The 26,200-nt window shown below is 37.5% G+C and overlaps 1 protein-coding gene across 1 annotated transcript in view; it reads left to right on the plus strand.

Moving 5' to 3' along the window:
- SPATS2 (spermatogenesis associated serine rich 2) overlaps positions 1 to 26,200 on the plus strand; it is a 78,000-nt gene that overhangs the window by 10,125 nt on the left and 41,675 nt on the right. Inside the window, exon 2 of the mRNA XM_047066352.1 lies at positions 24,605 to 24,684. Within this exon, the coding sequence (XP_046922308.1) occupies positions 24,605 to 24,684 (80 nt within the window). The remainder of the gene's footprint in view (positions 1 to 24,604; positions 24,685 to 26,200) is intronic.

The raw sequence follows: 26,200 nt of genomic DNA on the forward strand, positions 1-26,200 counted from the left end.
TAGCTACCATCTGTCACCCTGCAACACTGTTAACAATACTATTGTCTGTATTCTCTGTGCTATACCTTTCATTCCCATGACGTATATATTTCATATCTGGAAGTAATTTATAATGTTAATTAACTACAGAGCTAGGAACCTATGGTAGGCTGAATAATTCTTCTTCCCCCGTTCCCAAGATACCCATATCCTAAATGCTGTGGGTGTTACCTGTATGGATGGCCAAGACTTGGCAGATGTGATTAAAGATCTTCAGATGGAGAGCTTATCCTGGATCATCCAAGCAAGGCCTAAATGCAATCACAAGTATCCTTATAAGAGGGAGACAGAAGGAGATTTCAGATAGAAGAGAAGGCATTATAACTATGAGGGTAGAGATTGGAGTGATATGGCCATAAGCCAAGGAATGCCTATATACCCACCAGCAGTTGGAAAAGGCAAGGAACAGATTCTTCTCTAGAGCCTTCAGAGGAGTGTGGCCTTGCCGTTACTTTGATTTCAGTCCAGTGAAACTGATTTTGGACTTGTGGGCTTCAGAACTATGAAAGAGTAAATTTCCATTGTTTGAGCCACCAAGTTTGTGGTAATTTGTTATAGCAGCCATGGGAAACTAATACAGAACCGAAGCACGTCTTTGGGTCTTTTAGTTCATTGGGTTCAACCACGGTTCTTTTTTTTTTTTTTAATTTATTATTATTTTTTAAACTTTTTTTCTTTAATGTTTATTTTTGAGAGAGAGAGAGAGAGAGAGTACAAGCAGGGGAGGAGCAGAGAGAGAGAGGAAGAGACAGAATCTGAAGCAGGCTCCAGGCTTTCAGCACTGAGTCTGACGCAGGGCTCGAGCTCACGAACTGTGAGATCATGACCTGAGCCAAAGGTGAATGCCTAACTGACTGAGCCACCCAGGCGCCCCAACACAGTTCTTTTTGTTGAAAGTCATTTACTCACTCTTAATATACTTTTCTAATGTCATCTCTTTTTAGAAATTCAATAAAGAGGACATTTTATTTTAGGCTCTAGCTGACTGTTCTACAAAAGGTATCTGGAAATAATTGGCCATGTATTTCTTTTTCCCTTCCTTTTAGGAGTAAAATATCTAATATATCTAAAATATCTAATAATAAGGTGGGAAAGAAGTAAGTAAATGTGGTTTGTCTTTCTACCCTCGGCAATTAAAAAAATAGGTTATTCTTAGAATCAATTTAAGTTTTTTCTTACACTTCTCATTTATATGCTTCCTACAAAAAAAAATCTTCCCAAGTTTTTCTAATGTATCATTTTCAAAATTAGTCCAAGAGAGTTGGTTTGGTGCATGCAAGAATCCATTAGACTAAAGACAGGGAAGATAAACATTTTGAAGGGAGAGTAACAGGCAATTACCTGGGTGATGCAAAGAGGATAGAGCAGTTGAGAAGCCAATGGTGACAAACTCCTGGAGCCAAGAGGACAGTGATTGATGTTAAGGGCCTTCTGGATTGTAAGCGGGGACTTGTGACCCCCCACCCTTTGCTCTGGCATAGGACCCCAAGAGACTGAGTCCTAGTAGTAAAAATGAGTGGAAATAGACTCACCTTTGTAGGAATTGCAACTTAGTTTCAAATTATTTCAGTACCTGAAATTGGTTTGACGTAACTGGGTGCCTTGGTACAAAGCAAACAGATCCTCTCTGGAAATCCTCACAGATTATTTTCACTATCAGGTTTTTAAATAGATTATTTAGTACACACACACAAAAAATAGTTGGAACATAAGAGGATGAAACAATAAATACGGAATAAGAAACATTAGACAATAGAACAAATTCACAGGAGATCCAAATATTGTAGTTACCAGATTTAAAACAACTATTCTTGGGGAGCCTGGGTGGCCCAGTTGGTTGAGCATCTGACCTTGATTTTGGCTCAAGTGATGATCCCAGGGTGGTGAGATAGAGCCCTGTGTTGGGCTACACACTAGTGTGGAGCCTGCTTAAGATATTCTCTCTCCCTCTCCCTCTCCCTCCCTCCTTCCCTGTCCCCCACTTGTGCTCACTCTCTCTTTCTAAAATAAACAAAATAACTGTTCTTAAAAAAAAATTCTTAAAATGTTCAAGGAAATAAAGACAACTTGGAGAAGTTCAGCAGCCAACTGGAAAACTATTTTGTAATGCATATTTTAGAGCTGGGAAATGTAGTAATTGAAACTAAGAACTCAATGTACGGTTTTAAAAACAGATTGATAGTATCTGAGAAGAGTCAGTGAATTAATTGCAGGATAAGTTAGAAGAAACTAAATGATATGGAAATTCAAAAGATTAGGAAATACAGAAGAGGAAGTAAAAAACATAGAGGCTACAGGGATAGGTATGCCATACGTGTAATGGGAACCCCAGAAGAAAGAGAATAATGTAGAGTATTTGAGGAGATATTGTTGATAACGTTCCAAAATTCATGAAAACCATCAAGCCACAGATTCAAGAAGTGCTAGAAATCACTAGCAGAATAAATATAATAAAGAAATCCACCTAGGAACATCATAATAAAATTTTGAGGGAGCAAAGACAGAGAATCTTAAAAGCAGCTAGAGAAAAACTATGCAATTTTGAAAGGATCACAGTCAGACCTAGAGCTAACTTCTCAACAGAAAGAAGTCAGGAGAGTGGGATGATATCTTTAAAGATCTGAATAAAAATAACTGCCAGTCTGCAACTCTACACACCTCATATACAGTGAAAATATCCTTCTAGAATAAAGTGGAAATAAACAGTTTTAAAAAGCAACAAAACAAACAAAACCAAAAGTCCTCACCCCACTGAAAAAAATTTAAAGGTACTCTGAGATAGAAGACCAATTGGAAAGTTGGAGATGCAAGAAGGCATGAATAGTAATGCAGACCACAAATACATGGTCAAGTCTGAAGATTGATGTATAAAAGACTAAGAATGTTTTATTAGGATTTAAAAATACATAGAGAATTAGCATGCATAGTAGCCATGGCCTATAAATTGGGAGGTGCATAAGCTCCCTTGCTTTTTCAAAGAAGAGGGTAAAACTGCCAATTAGTGTTAGAATTTTGCAAGTCAAAAATTGATGTTATAATCTCCAGGGAAGCTATTAAATTAAAATAGTCACTACATACTACAATATGGATGAACCTTAAAAACATGGAGTGTCTGGGTGGCTTAGTCAGTTAAGCAGCCAATTCCTGATTTTGACTCAGGTCATGATCTCATGGTTGGGAGATCGAGCCCTGAATCTGCCTCAGTGTTGAGAGCCTGCTTGGGATTCTCTTTCTCCCTCTCTGTCTCTCCCCCATTCACTCTCTCTCTCTCTTTCAAAATAAACTTTAAAATAAAAGGACATTATGCTAAGTGAAATAAGCTAGTCATAAAAATGTAAATATTACATGATTCCACTTATAGAAGGTATCGTCAATAGTCAAAGTCACAGAAACAGTAGAATGGTAGTTATTAGGAGTTGGGCTTATGGGGAATTAAGGGACATGGGGAGTTGTTATTTAATAGATACAGAGTTTTAGTTTTGTAAGGTGAAAAAGTTCTAGAGATTAGTTGTACAATAATGTGAATATACTTAACACTACTGAACTGTATACACTAAGAAATGGTTAAGAAGAAATGGTTAAGAAAGAACATGTAAGTTTTATGCTATGCCTTTTTTTTTTTACCAGAATAAAAAAAAAGAATTAGAGACTAACAAAAGAAAACTGTTCTGAATGTTTATGTATTAATATTCAGCCAATGTAGACTTTAAAGCAAAAAAGCATGATTAGAGATAAAGGAGGGACACTTCATAATGATAAAGCATTTGATTTAACAGAAAAAATAATTCTAATAGGTTTTAAAAAAATTGACAGAATTAAAAGGAGAAATACACAATTATAGTAGGATATTTTAACACAGATTTCTTAGTAAATGATAAAACAATCAGGTGAGGGATTAATAAGGATATAAAATATTTGATATAACTAGCACATGTGACATAATTATCATAATTAGAACAAATTGTATCTAACAGCTTAGTATATATATGTTTATTATTTTATAAGTGCATTTAGAACATTTTCAAAAATTCTACTGGCCATAAAGCAAATTGCCACAATTTTTAGAGAAAATCATACAGCTTGTTTTTTTACTACAGTGCATTTAAGCTAGTCATCCAAAAGTTAGTTAGAAAATCTTCAAATATTTGAGTATTAAGAAATATACTCCTAAATAACAGTTGGATCAAAACAGAAATCAAAATGAAATTAGAAAATGCTTTAAACAGAGCAATAATAGAAATTTGTATACAAAAACCTGTAACATGCAGCTAAAATCATGCGTAGAGGGAATTTTAATTTTTTTTAGCTTTAAATGTATATATTAGAAAGGAAGATAGGCTACAAATCAATGAGCTAAGTTCTTTTTTTTTTTTTTTATATATATGAAATTTATTGACAAATTGGTTTCCATACAACACCCAGTGTCAATGAGCTAAGTTCTAAGGAAATTAGGAAAAGAACAGAAAATTAAATCCCCTCCAAAATGTAGAAGAAACTAAATAAAATGATCCATGAATAATGGGGTTCCAGTATTTATGATATTTGTCCCTTTTTCCTGCTTTGTTGTAGTTATTAGACCTCCAGTTGTCTAGAAGTAATGAAGCAGAAGAGTTAACTATGTGAGGTGATGAATGTGTTAATTGTTTTGATCTTGGTCACTATTCCAACAGTACACATGTATATCAGCTCATCACGTTGTATACTTTATATATAATCATATTTGTCAATTATTTCTCTGTGAGGTTGGAAGGAAAAAAAGTAACAAAGCAAGCATTTTTGTTTTGTTTTCTGGTCTCAAAGGAAAAGGTCTTAGTATTCACCATTATGTTGATGATTGCTCTATGTTTTTTGTAGATACCCTATGTAGAAAGCCCACAAGAGCTTAAACTACTAGAATTAGTGATTTGAACAGTGTTGCTGGGTATAAAATCATCCCACAAAAATCGATCACACCTGTTTATACCAGCAATAAATCATTAGAAAGTGAAATTTAAAAACAGATGCAATTACACTTGTACCAAAAGTATAACATGGAAATAAATTTAATAAAGGATGTATAACACTATTAAAAAATGATAAAGCATTGGGGCACCTGGGTGGTTCAGTCAGTTAAGTGTCCGACTTTGGCTCAGGTCATGATCTCACGGTTTGTGGGTTTGAGCTCCGCGCCAGGTTCTGTGCTGACAGCTCAGAGCTTGGAGCCTGCTTTGGATTCTGTGTTTCCCTCTCCCTCTGTCCCTCGCCTGCTTGCATTCTGTTTCTCTGTCTCTCTAAAATAAACATTTTTAAAAAATGATAAAGCATCATTGGAAGAAATGAAAGAACACTTAAATAGAAGGGTATACCATATTTATGGATTGGAAGCCTCAATATTTTGAAGATAACTGTCCTTCAAAATGGATTCATAGATTTAATGCAATCCTTATAAAGGCCCCAACATTATTTTTATTGAGTTTACTTTTTTTCTTAATCTCTATATCCAGTGTGGAGCTTGAACTCACAACCCCAAGATCAAGAGTTGCATGCTCTTCCAACTGAACCAGCCAGATGCCCCTCCCCCAACATTATTTTTTATGCAGCTTGACAAAGTGATTCTGAAATTTATATGATAATACAAAGGGCCAAGAATAACTGAAGAATTCTTAACAGCAAGGTCAGAGAACTCACTGAATCCAATTAAGACTTACTGTAAAGCTACAGTAATTAAGACAGTATGGTTTTCAGAGTACAGATCTTTTACCTCTTTAGTTAGGTTTATTCCTAGATATCTTATTTTTTTTTTTGTGCAGTTGTAAATGGGATTAATTCCTTGATTTCTTTTTTCTGCTCCTTCATTATTGGTGTTTAGAAATGCAACAGATATCTGCATGTTGATTTTATATCCTGCAACTTTGCTGGGTTCATGTATTAGTTGTAACGATTTTTTGGTGGAGTCTTTTGGGTTTTCTACATAGAGTATCATGTCATCTGCAAATAGTGAAAGTTTGATTTCTTCCTTGCCAATTTGTATGCCCTTTATTTCTTTTTGTTGTTTGATTGTTGAGGCTAAGACTTCAGTACTGTTAAATAGTAATGGTGAGAGTGGGCATCCTTATCTTGTTCCTCACTGTAGGGAAAGGCCCTTAGTTTGTCTCCATTGAGGATGATATTAGCTGTGGGCCTTTCTTATATGGCCTTTATGATGTTGAGTTATGTCCCATATATCCCTACTTTGTTGAGAGTTTTTATCAAGAATGGATGCTGTATTTTGCCACATGTTTTTACTGCATCTTTTGACAGGATCATATGATTCTTACCCATTTTTTAAATTTATGTGGTGTATCATGTTGATTGATTTGTGGATATTGAACCAGCCCTGCAGCCCAGGAATAAATCCCACTTGATCATGGTGAATAATTCTTTTAATGTACTGTTGAATTTGATTTGTTAGTATCTTGTTGAGAATTTTTACATACAGGTTTATCAGGGAATATTGGCCTGTAATTCTCCTTTTTAGTGGGGTCTTTGTCTGGTTTTGGAATCAAGGTAACACTGGCCTCATGGAATGCATTTGGAAGTTTTCCTTACATTTCTAGTTTTTTGGAACAGTTTGAGAAGAATAGGTATTAACTCTTCTTTAAATGTCTGGTAGAATTCCCTTGGGAAGCCATCTGGCCCAGGATTCTTGTTTGTTGGGAGATTTTTAATTACTGATTCAATTTCTTTGCTGGTCTTAGGTCTGTTCAACTTTTCTCTTTCTTCTTGCTTCAGTTTTGGTAGTGTGTGAGTTTCTAGGAATTTGTCTGTTTTTTTAAATGTTTGTTTATTTTTTGGGGGCGCCTGGGTGGCGCAGTCGGTTAAGCGTCCGACTTCAGCCAGGTCACGATCTCGCAGTCCGGGAGTTCGAGCCCCGCGTCGGGCTCTGGGCTGATGGCTCAGAGCCTGGAGCCTGTTTCCGATTCTGTGTCTCCCTCTCTCTCTGCCCCTCCCCCGTTCATGCTCTGTCTCTCTCTGTCCCAAAAATAAATGTTGAAAAAAAATTTTTTTTAAATGTTTGTTTATTTTTGAGAGAGAGAGAGAGAGAGAGACTGTGTGCAAGTAGGATGGGTCAGAGAGAGAGGGAGACACAGAATCCTAAGCAGGCTACAGGCTTTGAGCTGTCAGTATAGAGCCCAGCACAGGCTTGAACCTTAAGAACTGTGAGATCATGACCTCAGCTGAAGTCGGAAGGTTCCCCCGAGCACTAGGTATTGTATGTAAGTGATGAATCACTGAATTCTACTCCTGAAACCAATATTGCACTGTATGTTAACTAACTAAAATTTGAAATTAAAAAAAAAAAAAGACAATATGGTATTACCAGTAAGATGGAAATATGGACAAATGAAACAGAGAGCCCAGAAACAGAGCTATTCATATATGGAGATTTTATTTGAAAAGTAGTACTGTAGGCCTTGAGGAAAAGATGATCTTGTTTCAATTAGATCTGAGACATTTGGAAATCCATATGGAAAAAATACAACTCTGTTCCTTACTTACTTCATGCCTGTAAATCAATTCCAGGGTTTAGATTATGGATCTAAATGTGAAAGGTAAAACAATAAAGCTTATAAATGTAATTTAGAAGAGTATCTTCATGGGCTCAGAAAAGGAAGGACTCTTTCCTTTTTAAACTTTTTTCCTCAATAGTGTTTTTTAAATGTTTTAATAGATTATGTGTTTTAGAGAAGGTTTAGGTTTACAGCAAAGTTAGCAGAAGGTACAGATTTCCCCTATACCTCCTACCCCCACACATACCCTCCCCCATTATCCATATCCTCCACCACAGTGACACATATGTTACAATTGGTAAACTTACATAGACACATCATTGTCACCTAAAGTCTGTAGTTTACATTAGGATTCTCTCTTGGTGTAGTATATTCTTTGGATTTGGACAAATGAATAATGACCTGTATCCACTATTACAGGGTCATATAGAGTAGTTTCACTGCTCTAAAAATCCTGTGTGCTCTGCTTTTTAATCTTTCATTCCACTTAACCCCTGACAGCTACTGATCCTTTTACTGTCACTCTAGTTTTGCCTTTTCCAGAATGTCATATAGCTGTAATCATACAGGATGTAGCCTTTTCACATTGACTTATTTCACTTAGTAATATGCATTTAAGGTTGTTTCATGTCTTTTCATGACTTGTTAGCTAATTTCTTTTTAGCACTGAATAATATTCTTTTGTCTGAATCTATCATAGTTTATCCATTCACCATCATAGTTTATCCAAGGACCTCTTGGAATTTTGGGCAATTTTGAATAGAGTTGCTATAAACATCCATATACAGGTTTTTATGTGGGCATGTTTTCAGCTCCTTTGAGTAAATACCAAAAAGATTGATTGCTGGATTGCATGGTAAGTTTTTAAAGAAACTGCCAAACTGTTTTCCAAAGTGCCTGTACCATTTTGCATTTTTACCAGCAATGAATGGGAGTTCCTGTTGTTCCACATCCTTGCCAGCATTTGGTGTTGTCGGTGTTCTGGATTTGGACCATTCTAAGAGATGTGTAGTAGCATCTTGTTTTAATCTATATTTCCTTCATGACCTGTGATGAGGAGCATCTTTGCCATCTGGCTTGTTTGCCATCTGTATATCTTCTTTGGTGAGGTGTCTCTTAAGGCCTTGGCCCATGTTTAAATTGTATTGTTTCTTATTGTTGAGTTTTAAGAGTTCTTTGTATATTTTGAGTAACAGCACTTTATCAGATGTCTTCTGCAAATATTTTCTCCCAGTCTGTGGCTTGTCTTTTCATTCTCTTGACAATGTCTTCTGCAGATCAGAAAGTTTTAATTTTAATGAAGTCCAGCTTATCAATTATTCCTTTCATGGATTGTGCCTTCGGTGTTGCATCTAAAAAGTCACTGCAACACCCAAGGTTATCTAGACTTTCTCTTATATTATCTTCTAGTTTTATAGTATTACAGTTTACACTTAGGTCTGTGATCCATTTGGTGTTAATATTTGTAAAGAATGTAAAGTGTGTCTAGATTTTTTTTTTTTTTTTTTTTTTTTGCATGTGGATGTCTGGTGGTTCTAGCACCATGTTGAAAAGACTTCCTTAAGGTCCAATGTATTGCCTTTGCTCCCTTGTCAAAAATCTATGTTGGTCTATTTCTGGCTCTCTATATTCTGCTCCATTGTTTGTTTGTCTGTTTTCTTTCACCAATACTATACTGCTTTGATTACTGTAGCTTTGTTTTTTTAATGTTTATTTTTGAGAGAGAGCATGAGTGGGGGAGGGGCAGAAAGAGAGGGGGACAGAGGATCCCAAGCAGCCTCTGTACTGACAGCAGGGAGCCCGATTTGGGGTTCGAACTCACAAACCATGAGATCATGACCTGAGCTGAAGTCAGACACTTAACTGACTGAGCCACCCAGGCTCCCTGATTATTGTAGCTTTATAATATGTTTTGAATTTATGTAGTGTCATATCTTCAGCATTATTCTCCTTCAATATTGTGTTGACTATTCTGTGTCTTTTGCCTCTCCATATAAACTTTAGAATCATTTTATCAATATCCACAAAATAAATTGCTGGCATTTTGATTGGGATTGTATATAATCTATAGACCAAGTTGGAAGGAACTGACATCTTATCAATGTTGAGTCTTCCTGTCTACAAAGATAGAATAGCTCTCCTTTTATTTAGTTCTTTCTTTTTTTTCCTCAGGATTTTATTGTTTTCCTCATATATGTCTTATGCATACTTTGTTAGTTTTATATGTAAGTATTTTACTTTGGGGGGTGGTAACATAAATGGTATTGTGTTTTTAATTTCACATTCAAAAAACTTGTTTATTGCTTTTATATGAGAAAGCAGTTGACTTTTGTATATTGACCTTGTATCCTGCAACCTTGCTATAATCACTTAAAAGTTCCAGGACTTTTAACATTTATTTTCTTTTAATTTGTTTTTGAAATTTTTAAGCTTATAAAAGTAGACTAATACAGTGAACTCCCAAATACTCATGACTCAGGTACAGTAATTAACACATGGCCAATCTTTTTTGTCTGTACTTCCACCCATCCTCAGTGGATTTTTTTTTATGTTTATTTATTTTTGGGAGACAGAGTGCAAGCAGGGGAGGGGCAGATAGAGAGGGAGACACAGAATCCGAAGCAGGCTCCAGGCTCTGAGCTGTCAGCACAGAGCCTGAAGTGGGGCCCAAACCCACAAAGCATGGGATCATGAGCTGGGTTGAAGTTGGACCCCCCAACCGAGTGAGCCACCCAGATGCCCCCTCAGTGGATTATTTTGAAGCAAGTCTCAAACATTATCTCAGGGAAAGAGTTTTTAAATAGACCTGAAAAGCACTAATCATAACTGGCATAAAAACAGACACATAAATCAATGAAACAGAATAGAAAACCCAGAAATGGACCCACAAATGTATGGCCAACTAATCTTTGACAGAGCAGAAAAGAATATCCAATACTGGAAAAAAATAACAGTCTTATCAGCAAATGGTGTTGGGAAAACTGGACGGCAACATGCAGAAGAATGAACCCTGGACCACTTTCTTACTCCATACACAAAAATAAACTCAAAATGGATGAAAGACCTAAAGGTAAGACAGGAAACTATCAAAATCCTACAGGAGAAAAGAGACAACAACCTCTATGACCTTGGCTGCAGCAACTTCTTACTAGACATGTCTCCAGAGACAAGAGAAACAAAAGCAAAAATGAAGTATTAAGACCTCACCAAGGTAAAAAGCTTCTGCACAGCGAAGGAAACAGTGAACCAAACTAAAAGGCAACTGATGGAATGAGAGAAGATATTTGCAAATGACATATCAAATAAAGGGTTAGTATACAAAATCTGTAAAGAACTTATCAAACTCAGCAGCCAAAAAACAATCCAATGAAGAAATGGGCAAAAAACATGAACAGACACTTTTCCAAAGACGACATCCAGATGGCTAACATACATGAAAAATTGCTTAACATCACTCATCATCAGGGAGATACAAATCAAAACCACAGTGAATGAGATGCCACCTCACACGTGTCAGAGTTGCTAAAATGAACAACTCTGGAAACGACAGATGTTGACGAGGATGCAGAGAAAGGGGAACCTTTTTGCCCTGTGGGTGGGAATGCAAACTGGTGCTGCCACTCTAGGAAACAGTATGGAGGTTCCTCAAAAAAATTAGATAGAGCTACCCTGTGACCCAGCAATTGCACCACTAGGTATTTATCCAAAGGATACAAAAATACAGATTTGAAGGGGCACATGCACCCCATTGTTTATAGCAGCACTTTCAACAATAGCCAAATTATGGAAGGAGCCCCAGATGTACATCGACTGATGAATGGATAAAGATTTGGTATAAATATACAATGGAATATTACTCAGTGATCAAAGAGAATGAAATCTTGCCATTTGCAACAATGTGGGTAGAGCTAGAATGTATTATGCTAAGTTAAATAAATCAGTAAGAGAAAGATATCATATGATTTCAGTCATATGTGGAATTTAAGAAACAAAACAGATGAGGGGCACCTGGGTAGCTCAGTCGGTTAAGCGTCCGACTTTGGCTCAGGTCATGATCTCATTGTTTATGAGTTCAAGCCCCACATAAGGCTCTGTTGGACAGCCTAGAGCCTGCTTCAGATTCCACGTCTCCCTTTCACTTTGCCCCTTCCCTGCTTGCATTCTGTGTGTATCCCTCTCTCTCTCAAAAATAAACATTAAAAAAGAAAAAAGAAACAAAATAGATGAACATAAGGGAAGGAAAGGAAGAATAAGATAAAAAGAGAGAAGGAGGCAAACCATAAGAGACTCTTACATACAGAGAATAAACTGAGGGTTGCTGGAAGGGTGTTGGTGGAGGAATGGGCTAACTGGGTACTAAGGAGGGCATTTGTTGGGATGAGCACTGGGTGTTATATATAAGGGATGAATCACTAAATTCTCCTGAAATCAGAAAAATAAAAATAAATAAATGAGTGGCGCCTGGGTGGCTCAGTCGGTTAAGCGTCCGACTTCGGCTCAGGTCATGATCTTGCGGTCCGTGGGTTCGAGCCCCGCGTCGGGCTCTGTGCTGACAGCTCAGAGCCTGGAGCCTGTTTCGGATTCTGTGTCTCCCTCTTTCTCTGGCCCTCCCCTGTTCATGCTGTCTCTCTCTCTCTGTCTCAAAAATAAATGTTAAAAAATTTTTAAAAAATAAATAAGTAAATCAATGAAACAATCATAAAGGGAAAGAATGTCAATGCATTATTACATTAAAATTAAGAACTATTCATTGAAAGGGGCATTTAGGAGAGCTAACAGGCAAGACACAGAATGGGAGAAGAAATTTGTATCATGTTTAAATCATTTAAACATGATACAGAGAAAAAGACCATTCTTCCTCCAAATACAGGGCATTAGTAGGCATTGTCAGGAGAGAGAATAACAAAATGGCTAATAACATATGTGAGGGCACTCATTCTTTTTAGAAATAAGTGAGGGGCACCTGGGTGGCTCAGTTGGTTAAACATCTGACTTCAGCTCAGGTCATGATCTCATGGTTTGTGGGTTCAGGCACTGCATCAGGCTCTGTGCTATCAGCACAGAGCCTGCCTTGGATCCCCTGTCCCCTCTCTTCCCCTCCCCTGCTCGCCCTATCTCCCTCCTTCCCTCCTTCCCCCCCCATCTCTTTCTCCTGTCAAAAATAAATAAACATTAAAAAATATTAAAAACAAAAAAAGATGGGGCGCCTGGGTGTCTCAGTCAGTTAAATGTCTGACTTTGGCTCAGGTCATGATCTCACAGTTTGTGAGTTCGAGCCCCGCATCGGGCTCTGTGCTGACAGCATGGAGCCCGGAACCCGCCTCAGATTCTGTGTCTCCCTCTCTTTCTCTGCTCCTCCCCCACTCGTACTTTGTCTCTCTCTCAAAAATAAATAAACATAAAAGAAATAAAAATAAAGTAAAAAGAAATGAAATGAAAATTGAAACAAGATACTACTTCTCTTTGTACTGGAATGGCTACAATTAAAAAAAAGATTAACAATACCAAGAATGTGAGTCTGTGGAGTAATAGAAACTTTCAAAAACTGCTAGTGGAAGTTTAAATTGGTACAGCTACTTTGAGAAGCTGTTTGACATATATACTAGAATTGAAGATGTGCATACCTTATGACTTAGTTCTGTTTTTGAGTATTCAACAGCAATTCATTCCCAGGTCCCCAGGAGGTTTGTACAAGAATATTCAAAACAGCATTATTTGTATTGGCCAAAAACTAGCAGCAAGCCAATTGTCTATCATTTGTCTAGTAAACAGCCGAACTGTTCACCATTTTGTCCATCAGTTGTTTAGCGGAATAGATAAATCAACAATGGCATAATCATACAATGAAATAAATATTCAAGGAAAATGAACAAACTACATTTGTTTGCAAAAACATGCATGAATCTTACAAACACAGTGTTGAGCGAAACAACCCGCGGCACCAAAAATAAAATACAGAATTACTCCTTTTATAGATAAAACTATACAATAATATTTAGGTGTGTCTTCTTCAGTGATACCAGCTATGAAGAAAAGTTTGGAGAATCATGCCTTTGGTGAATGGTGAGAGACAATAATGGAAGGATACATAAGGAAAACTTCTGGGGTACTGGCAGTTTTATTTCTCTAACCTGGGTAGTAGTATTTGAGTGTTTGTGATAAATTATCAAGCTGTGATACTTCATGTGTGTGTGTGTGCACTGTAAATGTGTTATATTTCACAATAAAGTATTTTTTAAAGATGTTTTATTAGGACAGAATGGGCCTAAACAAGTGTGTTATGTAGGTAATGTGTGTCTTAAACCTTCACAAGTATAACACTTAAAAGCTAGTGTCTACCTTGTGGTAATTATAACAATTATGTGGATATAGAAATATTTATAATCAAAGTAGATAATTGATTCATAATTTTTGCGGTTTAGGAAAGAAGAAACATTTAATTCTTATTTGCATAAAGGTTAATGAGTAAAGAGTGACAGATTTGCAGTGCTGTGGTTTTAGGAGAAAGGATATTGTTTTGTTGGAGACAGAGCATGAAATTAGGGTTACTTGTTCATTTCTGTACCTTGAAGCACAGGGGATGGGCTGTGCTGGAAAGGGAAGATATTCATTGTTCTATGGTGCTAGAAGGAACATCCAAAGCAAAGTCTTTTACAGTGACAAAAGAATATCTCTCAGATCTAAACTGAAATTAGAGGGGCGCCTGGGTGGCTGAGTTGATTAAACATCTGACTTCGGCTTAGGTCATGATCTCATGGTTTGTGGGTTCAAACCCGGATCGGGCTCTGTGCTGACAGCTCAGAGCCTGGAGTCTGTGTTGCCCCTCTCTCTCTGCCCCTCTGCCACTTGTGCGCGCGCTCTCTCTGTCGCTCTCGAGAATAAACATGAATTTAAAAAAAATTTTTTTTAGACTGAAATTAGGGGTGCCTGATTGGCTCAGTTGGTTAAGTATCTGGCCCTTGATTTGGGCTCATGTCATGATCTCATGGTTTGTGACATCAAGCCCTGCATCAGGCTCTGCCTCACAGCATGGAGACTGCTTAGGATTCTCTCTTTCCCTCTTTCTCTGCCCCTCCCCAGCTTGTGCTTATGTGCATTCCCTCAAAATAAATAAAAAAAAAAATAAACTTTAGTTCTATATATGAAATGAAACACACAGTTTAAAAAAAATATTTCCTTCTCACTCTCCTTCAGATTCAGCAATTCTACCAGCTAGTCTGTACTGAGCTTAGTAATTGAAGATTTCTTTGACTTTTAAATATCATAGTTCTTAAATGTTTTGATTTCATTGACTTACTGGAATTGAGTTTTTTTCCTGAGATAGCTGGTAGAATTCTTGAGAATCTGAAGAACAGTGAGGAGTAGGAACTAATTTTTTAAAAAAAAATAGTGCGTTCAGGGGCGCCAGGGTGGCTCAGTCAGTTAAGCATCCAACTCTTGATTTCAGCTCAGGTCATGATCTTGAGGTTGATAGGAACAGGCTGTGCATTGGGCTCTGCGTTGGCAGTGTGGAGCCTACTTAGGACTCTCTCTCTCTCTGTCTCTCTCTCTCTGTCTCTCTCTTTCTCTCTCTCTCTGTCCCTCTCACACTTAAAATAAGTAAATAAATAAACATTAAAAAAAAAATAGTGCACTGGGTGTCTCAGTCGATTAAGCATCTGACTCTTGATTTCAGCTCAGGTCATGATCTCGCAGTTTGTAAGTTTGAGCCTCGCATCCAGCTCTGTGCTGACAGTGCAAAGCCTGCTTGGGATTCCCTTTCTCTGCCCTACCCTCCCCTGCCCCCCCCCCCCCGAAATAAATTAAAAAAATAGCGCATTCAGTTCATCCAATCTACCTTAAACCCAGAACTATGGCATGTATTGTATAACAACTAGGAGTTAATAATCTTATTAGAGAAATTTTATTGAAATCTACAAATGAGGGTTTGACTTGTAAGAGAGACTGAAAATACGCCCTTAGTAGCTAAAACTATGTTTTTCTTCAGACTTAAGTGAACAACTCACACAGAGGCATTTTATACAACTTGATTCATTTGCAAACTGATTTTCTGGTTTTTAGATTATCCAGATTCCTTGATTTCTCTTTTTTCCCCTGTTTTTACTGGCTATCCATCTTTTAGCCACATCACAATTTATTTTTCCCTTTCCCCAAAGGCAAGGAGAGATTAGCCAATAGAAACATAAAACTCATGACAGTTTTTCTCACTACTTAGAAGTAAAGATTTAACTAAGTATTTTATTTTTATTCTATTTTAGTGTCCCATTCCATTGAAAAGTTTGAAAGTTGGCTGTAAGATGTCATAGTAGTCATCATGTGGCTTCATAATTTTCTAAGTAACTGAATTCATGTAAACCTTGGAACTACATACAAGATTTTGTGAATAAGACATTAGCTCAGAGTTGATCTAGAATCAGCAAAGAATGTATAGTTGATCTTAGTAATCGAAGATTTGTGTCTTTTATTTTTAATTTTTTTTTAATATATTTTTTTTTTAGAGCGAGTGGAGGAGAGGGGCAGAAGGAGAGAGAGAGAATCCCAAGCAGGCTCCGTGCTCAGCACACTGCCTAACGTGGGGCTTGGTGCCACAACCCTAGGATGATGACCTGAGCCAAAATCAAGAGTCAGACACTTAACCAACTGAGCCATTCAGGCGCCCCTGTTTGTGTTCTTTTAAAAAAAAAAATCACAGTTCTCAAATGCTTTATTCTTTTAATTTATGAAATTGAGGGTTTTTTCCTGGAAAAGCTGTAGAATTGCTCAGACTCTGTAGGGCAGTAATGAGTAGGAAAGAACTTTTTTTTTTTTTTAATTTTTTTTTCAACATTTATTTATTTTTGGGACAGAGAGAGACAGAGCATGAACGGGGGAGGGGCAGAGAGAGAGGGAGACACAGAATCGGAAACAGGCTCCAGGCTCTGAGCCATCAGCCCAGAGCCTGACGCGGGGCTCGAACTCACGGACCGCGAGATCATGACCTGGCTGAAGTCGGACGCTTAACCGACTGCGCCACCCAGGCGCCCCAGGAAAGAACTTTTTTTAAAGCTATGCATTTCATTTCATATGTGGGAGAACTAATTCCAAACTAATGAAAGGTGGCATTGAGACAGAAGAGGTGGGGCATTAAAATAAATATCATTGTCTCCTGGCTATTCTCTAGGGTATATTACTAAGAAGGTTTTGGAAAGGTGGACAGAATTTCCTATTCAATCACAATTCATAGAGAAATTGACAGAATTATTATTAGAACCAGTAAACCTTTTAAATAATGAGAACCTCAAGAATCCTTGTTAACTTAAAAAATAGAAGTTTATTCTAGGGGCGCCTGGGTAGCTTATTTGGTTAAGCATCCAATTCTTGACTTTGGCTCTGGTTATGATCTCATTGTGAGTTCGAGCCCTGTGTTGGGCTTTGTGCTGACAGCAGGGAGCCTGCTTGGTGTGTGCGCTCCCTCTCTCTAAAAAAATTTTTTTTTTACATTTATTTATTTTTGAGAGACAGAGAGAGACAGAACACAAGCAGGGGAGGGGCAGAGAGGGAGGGAGACACAGAATCCAAAGCAGGCTCAGGCTCTGAGCTGTCTGCACAGAGCCCGACATGGGGCTCAAACCCACGAACCGTGAGTTCATGACCTGAGCTGAAGTGGGACGCTTAACCGATTAAGCCACCCAGGCGCCCCCGCTCCCTCTCTGAATGAATGAATGAATGAATGAAGCTTGTTCTGTTGCACTTGATGGAAACCTAGGAAAATCTAGTGGTAAGAATAAGGTAGGATTTAATTGTTCATTTGTGTCGTTAATAAAAACTCTGATTTTCTAGCAAGCTTTACCTGGAAAAATCAAAACTAATTCTAGAAGTTTGTAAATTTCCCAGTGTAATTTCTTTGTCTTGTAAGAAGCAGCACAATATCCTTCAGAATGTAGTTGAAGAAGCACTCAAAGGAACAAAGTAAAAAAATTTAAACAGTCATTAAGACTATATGATAAATGAAGGAAAAATAGGGAAATATAAGGCTGCTTTCTTCCATTGAAGACCCACTTAGCAGATTGACTGGTAGTTGAAGTGTGGATTTTTCAGAACCTGTAAACCATAGCAGTAGTCATCTGAGATGCCTGGAAAGGCCAGTTGATGAGACTGTAAGTCTATATCCTTGCAACCTACTGTGTTCAGGTTGCAAAGATTTTTGTATTTGGCCACTGACAACCGAGATGGAAGTTTCTTAAATAACTTTTAAAGAACTAAATATAAAAAAGTGTTAGCATTCCAGAAGGCTATAACAGTACTCCATAGTAGAATTACTTAAAGCAGACTAGACATCTTTAAAAATGGCATTTTGACATAGTTGTTTTTCTAAATTTCCCATTTAGGATTTGCTCCTCTTCCAAGCTTGATTTTTCATCACTTACACATTATCTTTTTTTTTTTTTAATGTTTATTTATTTTTGAGAGAGAGACAGAGTGCAAGCAGGGCAGGGCCAGAGAGAGAGAAAGAGAGAGCGAGAGAGAGAGAGTGAGAGACAGAGTCCAAAGCAGGCTCCAGGCTCTGAGCTGTCAACACAGAGCCTGATGTGGGGCTCAAACTCACAGACTGCGAGAACATGACCTGAGCTGAAGTCAGACGCTTAACTGACTGAGCCACCCAGGCACCCCATCTTTATCTTTTATATATGCCTTTTTTCTTACCAAAACAGTCATAATTCTTCCAAGCTTAGGTGGTAAATTGGCAGAAGAGAAAATTGACCTCGGAAATTGAAGTTGGTGTCCTCTTCAGTTTTGAGGTTGTGAATATACCCTACGCTTCATAGCTAGTCATGTCTGTGACAATTACTTTCTTTTATTTGCAGTCACATTTATATAATATAATTCCTGTTCCCATGTTTGTAATTCGTGCACAAGAAGAAACTGAACTCTATCTGCCATTTTATTGGTGATTTATACGTGGACTATTTTCAAAATTGGCATGAGAAAAAAATTTCAAGACACTGGTTGTTTTCTTTTAGGTGATTGAATGTAGGCTGTGTTCAGGCTAAAGGAGAACTTTAGGTTATTTAACTGTTCGTGAGATACACTTCTGTAAGAATTCACACTTAAACTCTTGAGTCTACCTTTAAATTTTTTTAATTTTTGATTTTTTTTTTTTTTAGAGAGTATGTGTGTGATCATGCAAGCAGGGGAGGGGACAGTGGAGGGGAGAGAGAGAGAATCCCAAACAGGCTTCATGCTCAGTGTGGAGCCTGATGCAGGGCTTAATCCCATGACCCTGGGATCATGCATGACCTGAGCCGGAATCAAGAGTCAGACATTCAACCCAACCGAGTCACCTAGGCGCCCCTACTTTTCAATTTTTAAGAGGAAGCTGATCTAGTTTGAGAAAATATGACAAGTGATCATCACCCTTGTTAGGTAATCTGTGCATCCAGGCTTTCTTCATGTGGGCTTATCTGCATTTAATCGGAAGATCTTACCTCTGTGGCCTCTCTTTGATCGTGGTGAAATATGAATAATTTTGTTATCCCCTTTGTTTTATGCATGTGTAAGGAATATCAGTGAGTAATAACAAGAATCTGAGATCCATAGAAGAAAGGTGATATACCAAGGTACTGTTAAAATAATGGCAACTTGAGAACTAGTGTGTGATGAGTTACAGCACTAATGTATAGCATTAAGTTTGGAGTCTGTCCTTGATTCTGCTGTAGGTTTCTCATTGTGTGAGTTTGGGTGAGAAATGATACCATGACTGATTTTCTTATCATTGTAAAATTAAAGTATTCTGGGAGGTATTATAATTCCCTCTCAGATGTTTCTCTTCACTTGTCAGAAGGGATAATAGAGTAATTTACCATCATCTATATTAATGGAAAAACATAATCTAAAATCATAAGTTTTTGTTGAATTCAAAGATACAAATTCGGTAGTTTCTGTAAGAATCCTTAGACTTATTCCATACCTGGCTTTGAGCCCCTTCTATGCTTCTCTCTACACACACACACACACACACACACACACACACACACACACAGGAATATTATTCAGTATTAAAAACAAAGGAGGGCGCCTGGGTGGCTCAGTTGGTTAAACATCCGACTTCAGCTCATGTCATGATCTCGAGGTTCATGAGTTTGAGCCCTACATTGAACCCCACATCAAGCCCCACATCGGACTCCACGCTGACCGTGCAAAGCCTGCTTGGGATTCTTTCTGCTTCTCCCCCGCTTGTGCTGTCTCTCTCTCAAAATAAATCCACTTCAAAAAAGGAAGGAAATTCTGACAGGGGAATATCATTTAGCCATAAAAAGAAGTAAATCTTGCCATTTGTGACAATGTGGATTGAGGGTATTATGCCAAGTGAATAAGTCAGAGAAAGAAAATATCATATGATCTCACTTATATGTGATATCTTAAAAAAAAAAAAAAAGAAAGAAAAAAAAAGAAACCAAGCTTGTAGATAAAGAGAACAGATTGATGGTTATGGGGAGGGGATTTGGGATGGGGAGTGAAATGGGTAAAGGGGGTCAAAAAGTACAGACATCCAATTATAAAAAAAATCCTAGGGATATAATGTACAGCATGGTAACTCTAGTTAATAGTCTTGCATATTTGTAGGTTGCTAAGAGAGTTAATCATAAGAGTTCTTGTTACAAATATTTTGTAGGTATGTATGGTGACAAATGTTAACTAGATTTATTGTGGTGATCATTTCAAAATATATATAAATAGTGACCCATTACATTGTACACCTGAAACTAATATAGTGTTTTATATATATGTCAATTATACCTCAATTTAAGAAAACTTGTTCAAGTTTGGTATGATGCATGGTATAATCAGACTCAGATATTTCTGTGTAATCCTCAGTGCTTAAAATGACTTTTGCCTGATTTTTGAAGCCAGCAAAAACAATAATAGCAAAGCCTGCATTATTTACAAATATGTCAGTGACCCTGTAAATAACATACTTTATCCAAAATATTCCTAAATATATGCTATTTGAAATAATTCCAAGAAACTTCAAAGGTGGTCCCTGATAGAGTGAAATAAATGGTAAGAAAGCTTACTCTTAAGAATTCCTTGTATCCTTTATGAGTCTTATGTGAGACTTACGAGTCTTGTGCATTTTCTTTAAAAATTTATTTCTTGCAGAGTATACATACACACTTTGCTATCAAAGAATAGATAGCAAAGGATGAGATCCTTCCTGATTTCCTACCGGTGGAATTAAGTAAATCTTAAGCTTTCTTTGCATGAAAAAATAAGAGAATTGTTAAATATTGTTGATGGGAACTAAAAATGACTTTATCTATAATGCTGAGGGGCACTTAAGCTCCAGTTCATGGAGGCAGGGTTTTGAGTGTACTTGAGTTGTTGGTTGTTAAAAGAGGCAATATTAGCTGATGAGTAGGCAAGTTAAGATGTTAAATTATTGCTTTTTAGTTTTGGTGAACTTATGATTTAGAATGTAAATATGAACTTGGCATTTATAACTTGGGAGACTGCCCTGTATGGTGCACTACCACAACAGCTCTCTTGCCCTCCGGCTTCTAGTTGGGTTAGATCAGTAGGCAACACACGCGGGCGATCAGAGGCAGGGAGATCAGTGAGGTAGTGGTATTTATTTCCCAATCTTTTCCTGAGGGGGTTACTATGGGCTTACCTTGTCTTTTGACCAAAGATCTTGGCTATAGTCCTCTGGCCCTCTCCATACCAGATGAAACAAAGATGAAAGAGCCTTGTGTCTCTGGCTTCCAGTAATTGCTTTCTCCTTACACCTCTTTATTTATTTATTTTTTAATGTTTATTTCTGAGACAGAGAGAGAGCATGAGTGGGAGAGGGGCATAGAGAGAGGGAGACACAGAATCAGAAGCAGGCTCCAGGCTCTGAGCTGTCAGCACAGAGCCTGATGCGGGGCTTGAACTCACAGACCTCGAGATCATGACCTGAGCCGAAGTCGGTCGCTCAACTGACTGAGCCACCCAGGCGCCCCTCCTTACACCTCTTTAAAACCTCAGAGTAACAGTGTAGATTATTGTTATTAGCCAAGGGTACTGCACTGTATCTTTTGGTTTCCCCACTCCTTACTGGCACCTTTGAAAACAGTCCCTTTATTAAACTCTCCTCAGATTCCCCAATTTGAGTGTGCCATTTGTTTCTTCTTGGGATCCTGGCTGCTTTATGTATTTTTAATCATTATCCTAACTGGTATGTATGCCAGACAAACCCTAATAATACTTATGCTAATTGGTGGGGAGGGGCAATAGCTGAAGGTGTTTACAGAAATAATCTTTATTTGCCTTGTACTTTGTCTCATCTAATGTGTTGTTAAAGGAAAAAAATCCCTATTTTTTCCTGGTTGGCCTAGTCAGTTTGGTTAAGTGTCTGACTCTTGATATCAACTCAGATCCTGATCTTGATCAAGCCTGCATTGGGCTTCATTCTGAGCATGGAGACTTCTTGGGATTTTCTCTCCCTCTCTCTCTCTCTCTCTGCCCCTCCCTCACACCCGAGAGCACATGCTCTTTCTCAGAATAAATAAGTAATCGTTAAAAAAAAAAGGAAAAAATAAAGTGTTAGATGATGTATATAAGAAGCTAGTAATACTAATAGTTCATTTAAATATAGGCCCCAAAATGCTGTTTTTCATTCACTCTACCCTCATTTTCTTAAAAGAAGTTGATGGTGTGATTCTTTAATAAGATTATCGATGTCCTTTGTATCATCTCATTGCTTATTAATATGTCTTTGGAGGAGAGTATTTATAACCTCCAAGTTAAATCATTTGACTAACCTATAGCAGTTGAGTAAGTTGCTGGGATAGTATTTTGACCGCATAGGATTTTCATCTTTATATACTGTGTTTCTTTTCAGTTAATAAAGATAATTGAGAATTAACCATATTATGTAGTCATCTAGAAAACTCAGGCTTAAACACTGAGTTTGTGGTAAGTGCAACCTAATTTTTAACTTAAGTAACAGTCTCAAAACTGCCAGTATCACAGAAGTTAAATCTAAATTAATTCATGGTTTTATTGGTAATTGGCAAGCATAGTTTTTCTTGGAATGACATTGACTCTATTCATATCCTCTTTTCCACTTCTGGTACCAAAATGCTGTTATCGTTCTACCTTATGAATTACCAGTCTTCCATAGGAATTAGGAAGTATTTGAAAACCAGGATTAAGCTGTAAAAGAGTTTATTCATTTTTTATTTGAAGTATATCTGACACACAGTGTTTGTTACATTAGTTTCAGGTGTACAGCATAGCGATTTGACAAGTCTATATATGATGCTGTGCTCACCACAAGTGTGGCTGCCATCTGTCACCATGCAATGCTATTACAGTACCATTGACTATATGCTTTACCTTTTATCCCTGAAAAGAGGCTTTAATTAAAACACATCTATAATCATAGCAAAAGAATTTGGAAAGTGTACTAAAATATTACTGTATTTTTTATACTCCATCTTAATTCTGTTTGGGCTGCTGTGATAGACTGGGTAGCTTATAAACAACAGAAATTTACTTCTTACGGTTTGGGAAGCTGGAAGTGTGAGATTAGAGTGCCAGCATGGTTGAGTGAGGGCCCTCTTCTGGGTCATAGACTACTTCTCATTGTGTCCTCCTATGGTGGCAGGGGCTGGAAAGCTCTGTGGGGTCTCTTCTACAAGAGCACTAATCCCATCATGAGAGTCCACTCTCGTGACCTATTCACCTCTCAAAGGCCCCACTTGCTAACACCATAACACCATTATATAACACTAACACTTTAGGAATTCAACGTATGAATTTAGTGCTATGTGTTGGTGGGGCGGGGGGTGCGGTGAGTAGCAGCAGGAGAGATGCATACAAACATTTAGACCATAGCAGCCTCTTTTCTCAAAATTTCTCCTTTTACTTGCTTTGTTGAAATTCTAACTCCCAAGCTACTCCCAAGTATGGTGCATGGATCAGCAATGTTGATACTACCTTAGAGTATAAATCTCAGGTGACAAGCCAAACTAATGAATCAGAACCTGCATTTTTAAAAATTTATTTACTTTGAGAGAGAGCACACACACTCGAGTGGGGGAGGGGCAGAGAAACAGGGAGAAAGAATGTCAAGCAGACTCCGTGCTGTCATCACAGAGCCAGTGTGGGGCTTGCAAACCGTGAGATTGTGACTTGAGTCGAAGTCAAGAGTCGGATGCTTAACCAGCTGAGCCACCCAGGCGCCCTAGAACCTGCATTTGAACCTAAGTTTCCCCAGATAAGTATCCACATCAGAATTTGGGAAGCATTCTAACCATTTCCTGCCATTGCATCTCATTAGATTAAAACCAGGTTGTCAAGTGTTAAGGCTGAGGTAATTCATTGATTACGTAGTCACTGGTAAAGAAACTGACTAAATTTGCAGATCACCTTTTCTTTATAAGCACAGGGAAGCCAAACTCTTTTCTGTAATCAATTTGCGCTGAATTTTCCCGTATTGTGCTGGTAGTGTAAACTCAGGTACGTTGCTTCATCAAGCACTGTGTTGGGGATACAAACATGAATGTATTCAGGGATTTGTAGTCTAAGAACATGATATGTGTAGTGCAGTCTAGAAGATGGAAATTAGTTTCATGTATTGTTATTAATAGTGGTACAGAGCTCTCAGGCTCACTCACAGTTTCAGATTCATTAGTGTCAAATTTTACCGTGGGGAACTATTTACTTGCCACATTTTAAAAGGGCCTTTTAAATTAAGATAGGATAGTTAAAGATATCAAGGATTACTGGACAGTCTAATATAGTTGATGTATTTAGTGTTTTTCTCAAGCTCTTGGCAGTTTGGGTTAAATCAGATTTTATAATTTTAACCCAAATGAAGTTATATATATATATATATTATATATTTATATATATAATATATATATATATATATAATAGAATTTGCAAAATAACAAAACTAAGTCGTTGTTAATTGTTTATGGGAGGAAATCAGCTGGTATGGTTTGGGGATGGATCACTTATTAGTTTTGGATCATGTTGAATATATTTTTTCCTTCTTATTCTTTCAGATACATCAGGATTCATTTTTGATTTGCAGTCCAATACTGTACTGGCCCAAGGAGGAGCTTTTGAGAACATGAAGGAGAAGGTATGACTACTTACTGTGGATAGTAAGCTTGAATGTCACAGTAAAATTTAGGTACTAATACAATCAGTGGCTACACAAACTCATTTAGAAAGTGAAATATTTTCTTTGCATAACTAATATCACAAATATTAGTTAATATTATAACAAATAATACTTACGGCTAAGTGTGTATCTTATTTGGCAACATTCTTCAAGGAACAACTTGAATAGAATCTTTCATTTGGAGAGGATTTTTTTTTTAATTTTTTTTTAATGTTTGTGTGTGTGTGTGTGTGTGTGTGTGTATGTGTGTGAGAGAGAGAGAGAGAGAGACAGAGAGAGAGAGAGACAGAGAGAGAGAGAGAATGAGCAGGAGAAGGGCAGAGAGGGAGGAAGACACAGAATCCGAAGCAGGCTTCAGATCTCCATGCTGTCAGTACACAGGGCTCAAGCTCACGAACTGTTGAGATCATGACCTGGGCCAAAGTCAGAAACTTAACCAACTGAGCCACCCAGGTGCCCCTGATTTGGAGAGGATTCTTAACTCCAGGAGAGTTTAGTGCAAGAAGATAAATAGCTCTTCCAAGTAATATTCCTATGGAAGAAAACCAAGTGTTTTTAGTAATATAGCCCTTAATGAGTTTTATTGAGAAAAACATAAGATAAAAGCTTTATTGCTTTCTCTGTCTTATTAAGAAAAGTATATTGTTGATTATAGAGTCATAGATATACTGTATTGGTTGAATAATATAAACACTTTCATATTTTAGGTTATCAGAATCTTACCTTATCATTGTATCTAAGTTTTGCCTACAGTTCATTTTATAGTCATCAGTACTAAGTATTTTGCTCATCTCAAAAATGTACATTACAGGGGCGCCTGGGTGGCGCAGTCGGTTAAGCGTCCGACTTCAGCCAGGTCACGATCTCGCGGTCCGTGAGTTCGAGCCCCGTGTCAGGCTCTGGGCTGATGGCTCAGAGCCTGGAGCCTGTTTCCGATTCTGTGTCTCCCTCTCTCTCTGCCCCTCCCCCGTTCATGCTCTGTCTCTCTCTGTCCCAAAAATAAATAAACGTTGAAAAAAAAAAATTAAAAAAAAAATGTGTATTACAAATTAGCCCTCTTTGGATTACACTTTATATACCTTCCCATTTCTATGGTTTTAAACCTTATCATTGTTCAGTAAGCCTGAAACAAACAAAAAAAAAAAGGGTAGAATGATATGAAAGCAAGTGTACTAAAAAGACTTAGGTTGTAATACAGTCTCTGCTTATTACTTAGACAAGATACTTTACTTCTCTTCATATATAAAAGTACTTCCTTTTCAAGCAATATGGTTGACTGAAGAACCTGAAAACATTCCTGTTATAAAATACCTAGAAATACAGAATGAAAAGTAACATACATGATTTAAAAATGCATAGCATGGGGGCACCTGGGTGGCTTAGTTGGTTAAGCATCCAACTTCAGCTCAGGTCATGATCTTGCGGTTCATGGTTTTGAGCCCCACATTGGGTTCTGTGCTGACAGCTCAGAGCC

Source organism: Lynx rufus, unplaced genomic scaffold (assembly GCF_022079265.1).
Source record: "Lynx rufus isolate CCGP_SWC_20201006 ecotype Redwood Valley unplaced genomic scaffold, mLynRuf1.p SCAF_7, whole genome shotgun sequence".
Classification (NCBI taxonomy): domain Eukaryota; kingdom Metazoa; phylum Chordata; class Mammalia; order Carnivora; family Felidae; genus Lynx; species Lynx rufus.